Genomic DNA, 14,443 nt, shown 5'->3' with positions numbered 1-14,443 from the left:
ACACTTTGGTGTAAGCAAGATCCTATGTGTAACTAGAAGCTTAATATTAGCCCAAGATACTTGTGTGCCCGTGGAATGTAATGCTTATAAATAATAGTTAGTTGTAACAAATGTTTATAACATCCTTTAATACCACAATATCTACACCCAATATTGTATGTTACGGGTGATTGCATAAACATTGCCACAGCAAGCAAAATGCCCTGCTGGAGGAAAGTTCATACCATGAACTATAGCTATCTATAAAAGATTCTATCATTTCGGTGGTGGTTATTGGGAAATCAAGTTGATGACGAACATAGATTAGCTTTGGACAGAAGAGAATTTTACCTCTTAACTGCATCTGTTTCCGAGGACATTAATTAGTCTGCAAACAGGGCATTAATTGCCAAGAAAACAGAGCTGATTTATTTTTGGTTAGACTATTAGTTCTTTCTAAATAAAATAAATGTTTATGTTTGCCTCAATTAAGACAAAGCAAAACATTAAAAAGCTGCATTGCAAGAACAGGAGCAAATGAAACGATACACAATAAACCAGAAGGTAAAAAACTCCCAAACCTGCTCTGGACAGAGACTGTGAATTAGTAACACCAATGCAAATATAAATGCTCAGATACCAGCAAAAGGTTTTAGAAATTGCAATCTGTTCAGATCATAAAAAGCCACAAATCATCATTCTACTACATTGCAAAGGAACAGAAGCCAGCTCAGACCAACTACACACACTAAGCATACACGTAGACAGTGAGGCAGAACTTTCTGACAATAATGGGTGGCACGGTGACACAGTGGTTAGCACTGCTGCTTCACGGTGTCAGAGATCCGGGTTCAATTCCTGCCTCAGGCGACTGTCTGTGTGGAGTTTGCACATTCTCCCTGTGTCTGTGTATGTTTCCTCCGGGTGCTCCGGTTTCCTCCCACAGTCCAAAAATGTGCAGGTTAGGTGTATTGGTCATGCTAATATTGCCCCATAGTGTTAGGTGAAGGGGTAAATGTGGGGCAATGGGCCTGGGTGGGTTGCTCTTCGGAGGGTCGGTGTGGATTTCTTGGGCCTAAGGGCCTGTTTCCACACTGTAAGTAATGTAATCTAATCTAATCTAATGGTTGTGCAGAGATGTTAAGTGACAGTAATCAGCAACAAGACAACTGAGGTGTCAAACAGGTATGTTAGAGAAAAATGCATGCCTCTCCAGATAGGCATAAAGTCACTAAAGTTATGAAGCCTCCAAAGTTTGCACTGAAGATTGAAGTTTTAATCTTACAAACTCTGTATTATGTTTGTTTAATTATTAAATTGATAACATACATCTGTATCCAACCATGTATATCTGTTTGGGATTATTTTATTGGAAAAGTGGGGACATTGTATTGTGTCTCACAGTAAGTACACCTTTAAGGGACATGACATTATCCTTACAGTATTGAAAATACCCTGATTACCCATCTTGGGTGACTAATCCAGAGAGCCAACAATTTGGACCATGCTAAAATAAAAAATTCTTGTCCTTTAACTGAAGAAAGAAGAGCTGAAAGGAACTGAAGGGAACCTTACATTGTAATTGAAAAACAAAAATATAGAAGAAAAAAATGTTTATTTAAAATTAACCTACTTGTAAGTAAATTTGTTGCAAGTAGTTTTATTTGAGTTCAGAATGAGACCCATTATAATAAGGATACATCTACATTTCAGTGTTGGTCAGTGTCTGTAATTTTACATGTAATTACATGTTTTAACCTCCTGAAAAGTGACCTGGATATTTGTGGTCTCCCTTAAGTTGTATCTCAGGGGAGGCACTTCACCTGCACCCAGTTAACTATTTCCGTATTAAGTGTCCTGCAGCCTTCAGAAACAACAATCATTATTAAAGAAAACTCATTTTTTGGATGTGCCAGGTGTTGCTGATCAGAGGAGCCTTGATTTGTGCCCGTTAGAAAGTAGTAATGAGCACTTTCTGCATCGAGCATAGGGAAACTGCACCTTTATTGTTAAGAAGAACTTCAAGAGTTTGATCCAGTGACAATGAAGGAACAGGTTATTTCAGCATTAGGATACCGTACTGAATGGGATGATTGAGGCTGGTGGTGCTTCCATCTAGTTCTTGCCTTGTTCTGTTGGATGATCATAAGGTTGAAAGCTTGGTGAGTTATTCCAGTGTATCTACATAAAACATAGATCTTAGAACATTACAAGGTAGTACAGACCCTTCCCTTCAGTCTTCGATGTTGTACTGACCTGTGGAACCAATCTGAAGGCCATCTAACCTACGCTGGTCCATTCTCATCCATATGCCTTTCCAATGACCATTTAAATGCCCTTAAATTTGGTGTATCTACTACTGTTGCAGGCAATGCGTTCCATTACCCTACTACTCTCTGAGTAAAGAAACTACCCCTGACATCTGTCCTATATCTATCACCCCTCAATTTAAAGCTATGTCCCCTTGTGCTATCCATTGTCATCTGCGGAAAAAGGCTCTCACTGTCCACCCTATCTAACCCTCTGATTATCTTACATGCTCAACTAAGTCACCTCCCAACCTTTTTCTCTCTAACGAAAACAGCCCCAAGTCCCTCAGTCTTTCCTCAGAAGACCTTCCATCCGTATCAGGCAACACCCTAGTAAATCTCCTGTGAACCCTTTCCAAAACTTCCACAGCCTTCCTATAATGTGGTGACCAGAATTGTATGCAATATTCCAAATGTGGCCACACCAGAGTTTTGTACAGCTGAACATGACCTCATGGTTCCAAAACTCAATTCCTCTGCCAGTAAAAGCTAATACACCATATACCTTCTTAACAACCCTATCAACCTGGTTGGCAACTTTCAGGGATCTATGTCTCTGCTCATCTACACTACCAAGAATCTTACCATTAGCCCAGTACTCTGCATTCCTGTTACTCCTTCCAAAGTGGATCACCTCACACTTTTGCACATTAAACTCCATTTGCCACCTCTCAGCCCAGCTCTGCAGCTGATCTATGTCTCTCTGTAACCTACAACATCCTTCTTCACTATCCACAACTCTACCGACCTCATTGTCATCCGCAAATTTACTAACCCATCCTTCTAAGCCATCATCTAGGTCATTTATAAAAATGGCAAACAGCAGTGGCCCCAAACCAGATCCTTGTGGTACACCACTAGTAACTGAACTCCAGGATGAACATTTCCCAACAACCACCAACCTCTGTCTTTTTTCAGCTAGCCAATTTCTGATCCAAACCTTTAAATCCCCCTCAATCCCATGCCTCCATATTTTGTGCAATAACCTACCATGTGGAACCTTATCAAATGCCTTACTGAAATCCATATACACCACATCAACCACTTTACCCTCATCCACCTGTTTGGTCACCTTCTCGAAGAACTGAATAAGGTTTGTGAGGTACGACCTACCCTTCACAAAATCGTGTTGACTATCCCTAATCAACTTATTCCTTTGTAGATGATACAGATGGTACAATATCAGTAGTGGGGCAATGAATAGTTAAAGTGGATGAAGTCCAGGCTCAACCCTCGGGATCAACTATGTTTTAAAAGCTAAGATAGATAACGTTTTGAATAGTAAAGGAATTTAATAGTAAAGGACGGCTAAGTGGAGCTGAGGCCATGAAAAGATCAGTCATGATCTTATTGAATGGCAGAGCAGGCTTGAAGGACCAGATGGCCTACTCCTGCTCCTAGGTCTGATGTTCTTGTGTATCTCCTGCTTTGTTCTGGATGATGTTGAGGGTCTTCAATGTTGCTGTAGCTGCATTGCCAATTTGGACAGAATTCCTTCAAACTCCCTCATCTTTTGGGGAATGATGAGGTTCTAGAAAGTCAAGAGGTAAGCCAGTTGCTATAGAACATTCAACCTCTGACTTGGTTTACTGATTAGGATGTGTTTGTAGCCACACCAGCTGTGCTTCTATTCAGTGGTGACAGTCTGAGAGACTGAGTATGAGAAAGTTGACGATAGCAACACCATTGAATGATGAAGAGAAGCTGCTTAGCTGTTTGCAGATGGTTTTTGGTTGGCCCTTTTGTGGCATGATTGTTAGATATCAACCCAAGCCTGGGAACTGTTCAAGTCTTCCTGTTTGAGAGCGCAGACTGCTTCATTCTCTGAAGAATTGAACCATTAGTGAAGAATGAGTGCTTCATCCAATGCAAGGAAGGTACAGTTTTTTCTGGTATAATGGGTGTTTCATCAATGTGAATCAGCTATAATGCGATTAAGGAATTGCGGACCCAGGTTGGATAATGCAAACTTTCTACTGAATAGGTATAGCAATTTACTACAGTGAGCTTCTACTGCACAATTTTCTATATCAGCTTTCCATAGCGTGATTTTCTATTGTGTGAGGGTGCACTGTAATTTTCTATTGGCTGAAGATTCTAGAATGCTATCTTGAGGAACTCCTGTATTGTAGGCATTATGGGACTGACAGTTATCCCAGTAATAAGTGACAGGTGAGATGAAGGATGAGCTGGATTCAATGCAGAATAGATTAGATGTGCTTGTAAAATTGATGGCCTGATGTTTTTAAATAGTGCGAGGATGTTAGATTAGTGTGAAGATTATTGAAATAATCAAGTTAGTAAGCAGGACAGCTGCTGTACAGTGACAAACTTAATTAATTTCCATCTTTATTGCACAGGATTCCAGGATAGAATAATAGATATTTAAAAGAACTTGGATTTATAAAGTTTTAACACGTTATCGAACCCTGAAGATGCCTCAAAATGCTTCCTTTAATTATTCATGACAATCGGTAGTTCAATGGTTAGCACTGCTGCCTCACAGCACCAGGGACCTGGGTTTGATTCCAATTTCGGGCGCCTGTCTGTGTGGAGTTTGCACATTCTCCCCGTGTCTGTGTGGGTTTCCTCCCACAATCCAAAGCTGTGCAGGTTAGGTGAATTGGCTATGCTAGATTGCCCATCGTGTTCAGGGATATGTAGGTTAGATGAATTAGTTAGGGATAAATGTGGGGAAATGGGTCTGGGTGGGGTTACTTTTTGGAGGGTCAGTGTGGATGTGTTGGGCCAAATGGCCTGTTTCCACATTGTAGGGAATCTAATCAAAGCAAGAAACCAATTTGCATGCAGCAGAATTCCAGCGCTTTAATTTGAAGTTATAACGACATTATGGTTATGTCACTGGATTGGTAATTGAGAGACGTTGGTTTATAATCCAGACAGTCATGTTCAAATCCCACCATGACGACTGGGAAATTTAAGTTTAATTAACTGTATAAATTTGGATTGAAAAGCTTAAATCATTTGCAGTAACAGAAAACTACTACATTGTCATGTTGTCTTATTCACTAATGCCTTTGAGGAAAAGACATCTATCATCTATACATAACACTCACAAATGTGAATGATTCTTAGCTACCCTCTGAAATTAGTCAAGTCAATCAGTAGTTTTCACCACTGCCTTCTGAAAGGTAATTAGGAATGGACGTAAAGCTGGGCTCAAAAGTAAAACCTGCAAGTGCTGGCAAATGGGACTAGATTAATTTCGGATATGTGGTTGGCATGGACGAGTTGGACCAAAGGATCTATTTCCATGCTGTACATCTCTATGACTCTAATCTATCTTCTGATCGTGTTGACTGAGGGATCGATGTTCTCCATGTCACAGAGAGGACCTCCCCATTTTTTGAATAGTAAGGGCACAGAAAGGGTGAGAGAAATTTGCATTTCTCTTGTGCAATGACAATTGGCACTAGTGTTAAATCTGTGTTTGATTGTTTTGTTCCTAGGAATTACAAGATTTGGTTAAGTGGGACTATAGGGAGTTAGGTCATGAGCCCACTGAATGGCAGAACAAGCTCAAGGGGATAAATAACCATTTCCAATGTTGCTAGTATCAGGGATCCTTTCACATCTATTTTAGCCACAGAATGAAGTTGAGTGTGTAGCTTTAATATAACGTCAAGGGTTAGTTCTCAGGCAGTGCACCACTGCCTCTGTAATGCACTGAAATATTATTGCCGAAATGCTTCCATTTAAGTAATCGTGACATTGAAGGCTAAAATCCTGGTCTTTATCATGGTTAGGAATCAAACTCCGTCATGACAGGTGAGAAGAGAGAGTTAAAATGGAGCTGAGTGGTAACGTTTTCACATCGAGGGTGATGCATATGTGGGATGAACTGCCAGAGGGAGTGGTAGGAGTGGGGCCAATTACAACATCTGAAAGTCATCTGGACAGGTACTTCGGTAAGAAAAGATTAGAGTGAACAGGCCAAACGCAGGCAAATGGGACCAATTCATATTCGGATACTTGGTCGGCCTGGACCTGTTTCTGTGCTGTATAACTCTATAACTCTATTTACTTGAAACTTGAAATCAAGGCCATTGATTTCTTAACAGTGTCTTAACAATGAACTCCCACTCTTATTGCATGAAATTAGAGCATTTGTATGATTTTTTTTGAGATCACATATTCTGTGATTTCACTCATTGGACAGGAATGCTGTTTTAGTGTAAGTTGTAATATGCTCAAGTTAGACCTCATTATATTTCTTCAGACAATATTTAATCATACCTGATCATCTTGCAGTTGATTTCTCTTTTCTAACTCAAGAAGTGTGACACTGGAAAAGCACAGCAGGTCAGGCAGCATCCAAGGAGCAGGAGAGTCAACGTTTCGGGCATAAGCCTTTCATCAACCTTCAAGAGGTCTCTTTTGTGTGAGAGTTGAAGTCATTGTCACATTTTGTTTTAGTCATTCATGGGATGTGTGGGTGTCACTGGCTGAGCCAGCATATTTGTTATCCACCGCTAATTGTCCCTTGAGTGATTTCCTAGGGCCATTTCAGACGGTAATTTGGGCACAGACATGAAGGACCTGTTTCTGCACCATTTGGCTCTAAGACTCTAAGTTAATACTTGAAGAGTTGAGATGGGAGTTAGATTTCTCTGGAATTGAGTATCTAAAATAAGATTGTGTTAGGAACATGTTTAAACTTTGTTTTGCTGTTTGTGTTAAGATCTATCTATCTTAGAGATATAGATTTTGTTTTTGCTTTTTTTATAATGTATGTGTGTTCTGTCGTTAAAGAATATTTGCAGTTTCATGTGAATATGTTTCTGTGACTAATCCACCATATTAACTAAATGCAGCATTTAAATGTATGGCCCATCAAGCCAGCTTTCATTGTGGGGACTGATGTCCAGTGTTCCCATCAGCTGGGAGCATAACAGTCCAGAGACATACACGTCAAGCTTTGACATTTGGACACTGATGAACAAGATACACTGTACATGAGTCTAACATTTACAGGTGGTTATATCAGCAGAGGTGTACTTAACATGTGTCTGACCATGTCACTTTTGATCATTTAAAATAACACTATTAGCAATCCACCTGACTAAATCAACATTGGCTCCAGTTAAAATAATATCTCAATATTGAAATTTGCATGCCTTTGTTTTCAAATTCTTACATGGCTTCCTACATCCGTAACCTCCTCCAGCCTTGCAAACACTCGCCAATTTTGATGCTTCTTCTATTTTGGCCTCTGGTTCATTCCTGATCAGAATTATTGGTGACACTGGAAAAGCACAGCAGGTCAGGCAGCATCCAAGGAGCAGGAGAGTCAACGTTTCGGGCATAAGCCTTTCATCAACCTTCAGGAGGTCTCTTTTGTGTGAGAAGTGAAGTCATTGTCACATTTTGTTTTAGTCATTCATGGGATGTGTGGGTGTTTAGCCATGCCATCATCTCCCTGGACCCTAAGCCTTACCATTCCCTCCCTGAATCCTTCTCCTTCAAGACCTTCCTCAAAACCTATCTCTTTAACCAAATCCCTGCTTGAAGTCAAATTATATGAAAGGTGCTATATAAATACAAGTTATATATTCTGTGGAATATAGTATTTAAAACTGTGGTGTAAATGGTATGTAGCTCTAAACCATATGACCACTCAGGTTTTGCTCCATGTTTTGTTTATATACAGCTGTATCTATGCATGTTCAGCTATTATAGATAGCTGTTTAGAACTGATCTTTATGTTACTCTAACATGCAGCTTATACAAACTGTCGGAGCTGTGGATAAGGACTCACCACCAAGTGGATCCAGGTTTTTCTTCAGTTTGACCCCAGAATCTGCCAACAATCCTAATTTTACAGTTCTGGATAATGAAGGTAGGGATTTAACCCAGGACCAAGTATGGGGGCGACACAGTGAAGTGTTATAGAGGCAGAAGGTGCTAGAAATACTTCAGAGAAAGTGAGGATTGCACATGCTGGAGATCAGAGTCAAGAGTGTGGTGCTGGAAAAGCACAGAAGGTCAGGCAGCATCGGAGAAGCAGGAAAATCAACATTTCGAGCATAAGCTCTTCATCAGGAATGTGGGGGAGGCCCAAGGGGGCTGAGAGATAAATGGCAGGGGCTGGGGGGACGGTAGCTGGAAATGCGATAGGTAGATGAAGGTGGAGGAGTGATTGTGATAGGCCAGAGTGGAGGGTGGAGTGGATAGGTGGGAAGGAAAATGGACAGGTAGGACAGTTCAAGAGGGCAGTGCCAAGTTGGAGGATTGGATCTGGGATAAGTTGGGAGGGAGGGGAAATGAGGAATCTGGTGAAATGAACATTGATGCTGGTGGTTGGAGGGTCCAACAGTGGAGGATGAAGCATTCTTCCTCTGGGAATTGGGTGGCTAGAATTTGGCAGTGGAAGAGGCCCAGGACTTGCATGTCGTTGGCAGAGTGGGAGGGGGAGTTGAAGTGGTCAGCCACAGGGTGGTGGAGTTGAATGGTGTGTTTGTCCCAGAGATGTTCTCTGAAACCTTCTACAAGTTGGTGTCCTGTCTCCCTAATGTAGAGGAGACCACATCGAAAACAATGGATATAGTAGATGAGGTGTTTGGATGTGCAGGAAAATCTCTGCTGGATGTGGAAGGATTCTCTGGAGCTTTGGACTGAGGGGGGAGGTGTGGGTATGGGTTTTACACCTTATGCGGTGACAAGGGAAAGTGCTGGGAGTGAAGGGTGGGTTGGTGGGGGGGAGCGTGTACCTAACAAGGCAGTCACGGAGGGAATGGTCTCTGCAGAATACGGATGGGGTGGGGAGGGAAATATATCTCTGGTGGTGGGGTCTGATTGTAGGTGGCAGAAATGTCGGAGGATGATGCGTTGTATGCAGAGGTTGGTGGGGTGGAAGGTAAGGACCAGGGGGTTCTATCCTTGTTGCAATTAGAAGGGTGGTCTTCAAGGATGGAGGTGCGGGAAGTGGAGGAGATGCACTGGAGTACTGCTGGAAATACTTAGCAGACCAGGCTCCAACAGTTAATGTACATCTGCTTGGATAACTGAGGGTTTGTTGATGTGATTTGTCATTTTTATATGTGAGCCAATGTAGCAAACAATTCAGAGAATCAGATTGCTATTGAGACAGATATCTAGAAGTTTATTTCAAACCCTAATTATATAATCAGAACATAGCATAACTACTGTCCTTATGGATGCTACTATTTATGGACACAAAACTGACTTACTGAAGATACTACATTGACCTCATTATATAGAGGGCATGACTGAAGCTGAGGGGAGTCTGTTCAGACTGACGTATCACATATTATGATGGCATGTAACTGCTCTTGAAGATACAGGTCTGTTTGGTTTTAAATCTGTGCCAGCACTCATTTCTCATATTGCAGTTTGCCAGCCTCCAGTATTTTTCCTTTGTTGAGATAAGTGTTGATTTTCCTTCCAGATTAAGTTTTGCCTTATAGTTGGTCAGTAAGACGAATGCAATTGGGTGTCAGCGCAAATTAAAATAAAGAACTGCAGTACTGGAAATCTGAAACAAAAACGGAAATTGCTGGAGAAACTCAGCAGGGTCTGGCAGCATCTGTGTTTCAAGTCCAGCGATCCTTCCTCAGAACATCAATGGCAGCAGAGTATTTGAATATTTTTAAGATCAAAAATCACACAACACCAGGTTATAGTCCAACAGGTCTATTTGAAATCACTAGATTTCAGAGCGCTGCCCCTTCATGAGGAGCAGCACTCTGAAAGCTTTTAAATAAACCTGTTGGACTTTCACCTGCTGCTGTGTGGTTTTGTACCTTGTCCAACCCAGTTCCAACACCAGCAGTTCCGCAACGTGGCTACCATCAATATTTTTCAGACTTTTGATAAGCAACACTGTGAAAGGTGATCAGGGTAGGCAGAAATATGAAGCAATCAGCTCAGCCACGATATGACTAAGTAGTAGAGAATGCTTGAGGGGCTGAACGGTCCACTCCTGCTCCTTATCCATTGTAAGCTCATGTGTTACAACTCAGAAATGTGATTGTAGGGATTCCAACTGGTGTCATTAATTATGGCATTAAAACTTTAAATCCAATAAATTCTGGAACTACTGTTACCTCCATTTTAATCTAGGAACAGCATTACAGTTACAAAACACAGGAATATACATTTTGTTTTTACTCAGTTTACTAGCGACTTGTACATAAAAGATCCTTTTTTTTCTGCTATAGATAATGTCAGGGAGCTTAATTTAGAACATTGTGTCATAAAGACAGTAAGTCAATTGATCATGTGGCTCAGAAGAAGATATGTTTATACCTCAGAGTGAAATATTACACTTTTTATTATCTTGAATATGTATTACATGAAACATGATACATGTGGAAATGAAGCAGTTTATTCTTAGCCTTGGCATAATTAATTTTAGCCATTTAAGAATCTTCCAATTGTGCCTTTCATTAATTCCCTCGACCAGTCTAATGTCAGCTTTTGCATAAAAAGGAACATCTGGCCCAGTGTGAACTTTCACCACAGCACCTCCCAGTCCAGCCTTTTGAAAATATCAATTTGACTCAGATGGCAGATTCAAACGGCAAGCTGCAAGTGGTGTGCCAGAAAGAGGGACTTGGGGAAATAAACTGGCAACATCCAAGCGTGTTTCAGCAATGTTTGACAGCAGAATGAAATGGCCTGGATCCATCCTGCCTGCTAGAATCGTAGAATGATACAGTACAAAATAGGCCCTTCACCCATCCAGTCTATCCTGCCAAAGAATATATGCTTACTTAGTCCCATTACATTGCATTAGGCCCATTACCTTGCATGTTATGACACATCAAGTGCTTATCCAACTACCTTTTGAAGATTTCTCACATTAACCACCCACCCAGCTTCCAGAATTTCACGAGGAGCATCCAATATAAATGTGACACTTAACCCAAGATTGCAACAATTACACAATCTTGGGGTATAACACATCATGTCTTATTTGGTGCTTTATTATGGATAATCCCCAGGCAAGATTCCTCAGTGCACCAACAGCTATAGTCAGGCTACCCCCCGGTCATTCAGCTCCTGGGTGGGAGGAATGAACTGATGCCTCTTCTTTATTCTCCCTCCATCCCACCAACCACCCCCTCCCCCACTCCTCTCAATTGGGTGCACGAAGGTTAATTTAAGCAATCATCCCTTCACTTTGCGATGTCTTTCTCCTAGACCGATTGAATTCATGTTTTAAAAGGAGTCCGTTTACTCAGCCTTCTTGAGTTAACAAAAGTTTATTAGTTACCAAATGAAAGAAAAAATAATAACGCAGCGTATAAACACACATTGAGAACAAAGAGTGAATCCAAAAAATTGATAGAAGTTAAAAAAAAGATCAGCCTCTGAGCAGTTCTTGAAGAGTAGATTAGAATATTGTGATTGTCACATTGTGGACTCGTTATGTCGTTGCTGGTAGGTGAGCAGTTGGATTTTTTATCTGTGGCTGTCTGACAGAACTCAGGGTGAGGAACTCCTTTTCTCTTTCACTTGAAGTGCAGAGATGTTTAATATCTCCTTTCAAACTGTGACTGTCACAGTGCACTAATCCACACCCTAATAATTCAGGCCAATAATACACACAATCTAGGGGTTGTAGATAATTTTAAACCTTTTTTGTGTGTCACCAGAAGGGAAAAGCACATACATATTTGCAGAAGATGGCTTCCTGCTGAGAAATGGATGTGTAGTCAGCCTCCTGCTATCTCTTCCACTCAGTCACTAAATTTACATCCACAGCACCTTTTACCTGTACAGCCCTCTTTTAAAAGAAAAACTCATGGTGGAACGTAACATTCCACTGAGATTACACAGAAACACCATCATGTGCAAGTTCCCCTCCAAGCCCCTCACCATCCTGACTTGGAAATATATCATTGTTCCTTCAGTATCACTGGGTCAAAATCCTGGAACTCCCTCATTTACTGCTTTGTGGGTCTATCTACAGCACATAGACTGTACAGTTCACCTTCTTAAAGGGCAACTAGGGATGATCAATTAATACTGGGCCAGTCAGCAATGCCCACATCCCATCAGTGAATTTAAAAATTTCAATAGGAATAAACATATCCACAGGTACTTTAGGGTTCTGATCTGTTGTATTGACAACTTGCAGTTTCCTCACACAAATACACTCGTTAGTCAGTTTAGGAGGCTGTATCACCTTATTTTCAGAGCGACCTTGGAGAAATTTCTCACCCAGATTATGCCATTAAGAGTGAAACAATTCTACGAAGACATTAGGACCTAGCAAGTCAACATTATGCAGGAAATTGGACTCTATATTAGTCATCAAAAGTGAACATCATTCTTGGTAAAAATTCTTGACAAGTAATATTGGCAAAAAGTGCAATCACTAATTTAGGATGCAAACTAACAAGGTTGAGTTGGTTAATGAAGCCCGATGCATAACATTTCACTAGGTGGTGAACAGCAGGAGACACAACTCTAACCCATGTTGGTCGAACTATCGTTTTATGTAGATCCCTGGACTTCTGTGATCTTCCTCTTAGTTCCTTAAATTCAATCTCTTCCCTCACAATATACCTTTTTGAGATTTTAGCTAAGTCAACATGACACACAAATTCCTTTGCAGCTTTAAGCCTTCAACTCTGGTCGATTCTATTTTTCAACCAACAACTTTCCAAGGTGCACAATACACAGCTACCTGCTGATAAATGTTTTGTCCTCTCTCTCTCTCTCTCAGATGCAGACTATTTTCTGACAAAGACTAATCATCCCATTTAAGACAGTTACTTTAGCCTTACCATTGGATTTTAGTCCACGCTCCTGTACTGGATTCCTATGTCAGTCTTCAACCTGTGACACATACATTGGTCATCATTGCGTTCTTAAGACACCACTCAAATACCCATTGACTGACAATGTGCTACACAAATCCTTACTACCCAGCAACACTCTTGCTCTCTCTGTCTGTCTGAATAAATGATCCTCAGCATGATTCCTATGACAGATGCTAAGTGCTCAGTGATGTGTCTCTATTTTTATATCCTTTTTACAGGTAGCCTCTGCAACATTTTATCCAGATACACACGTCTGCATCAACACAATCTAACAATTTCTAACAAGTATTAGCAAGTCTTAGCCAATGGGAAGCATGCTCATGGCTTCCCCACAACTATCTAATTGTCCCTTTTACAATTTTGACAAGAGGCCTTGGGTAACTTCAAGGAATTTCAAACAGTCTTGTAGTCTCAGTTTCTTTTTACTGCTATCCCTAGATAGCAATGGAACACAAATATGAAAATTTCCCACTTAGAACTTCATAAGTTTCTTCCCCATTAGCCATATGGTTAAAGCGCTACCAACCTTTGCACTGTCTTAAATAGCATCCTAATAAAAATACATTAAGACTTTCTAGTATAAAGTTTATCTACAGTACAATTTTAAACTTAAGCCTTCTGAATTACACAAACCTGCCAAAGCAGTGAGTCTCACAATAAGTTTTCCTGTTCTCACAGCACTGCAATGCCAAGACAGTAATACTCCTCGTTCCATTTTTTTCACTTAGTCCCACTAATCACTCTTATTTTTGACAGAGGATACATAAAATTTCTGTGGCTGATCCTCCTAAGTCCAGACTATAGAGATTCCATTCTCCAGCAGACCCACTAAGGCCATCTCACTTTCTTTGAAAATTTACCATCCACGCCATCCCACTTTATACACCACACCATTTCTCTCCACAGAAACATACCATCTCACTGAACAAAAACATCCAATCATCTCACCTTCAGGAATATATCAGTATCTCACTTGTAGGACTACCTAGCCATCTCATCGACAGGAATACCTGACCATCTCACCCATACAAAACCCGACCATCTCACTCATAGGAATGCCTGAACATCTCATCAATAGGAATACCTAAACATCATATCTATAGAATCACCTTGGAATCTTACCTACAGGAACACCTCACTATCTCCCTACAGGAAAGCTTGACCGTCTCACCTATAGATGCACCCAACCACTTCACATATATAAACACCCTGACCATTTTACGAAAAATCTCACCTATAAAGACACCCAACCTGCGAACCTACAGGAACACCCTACTATCTTATCTGTGGAAAACCTGACCACCTCGCCAATAGGACCATCTCATCTAAAGGAATAACTGA

General features: G+C 40.8%; 1 protein-coding gene across 6 annotated transcripts in view; it reads left to right on the top strand.

Annotated features, from left to right (window-relative positions):
- Positions 1-14,443, top strand: part of LOC122564560 (cadherin-6-like) — a 208,646-nt gene that overhangs the window by 175,939 nt on the left and 18,264 nt on the right. For all 6 annotated transcript variants that reach the window (XM_043719632.1, XM_043719634.1, XM_043719629.1 and 3 more), the window contains exon 10: positions 8,031-8,148. In XM_043719632.1, coding sequence (XP_043575567.1) covers positions 8,031-8,148 — 118 coding nt within the window. The remainder of the gene's footprint in view (positions 1-8,030; positions 8,149-14,443) is intronic.

The sequence above is a fragment of the Chiloscyllium plagiosum genome, chromosome 29 (assembly GCF_004010195.1).
Source record: "Chiloscyllium plagiosum isolate BGI_BamShark_2017 chromosome 29, ASM401019v2, whole genome shotgun sequence".
NCBI classification, from domain to species: domain Eukaryota; kingdom Metazoa; phylum Chordata; class Chondrichthyes; order Orectolobiformes; family Hemiscylliidae; genus Chiloscyllium; species Chiloscyllium plagiosum.
Note: the sequence above shows the minus strand (reverse complement) of the source record. Positions and strands in the feature narration are given on the sequence as shown.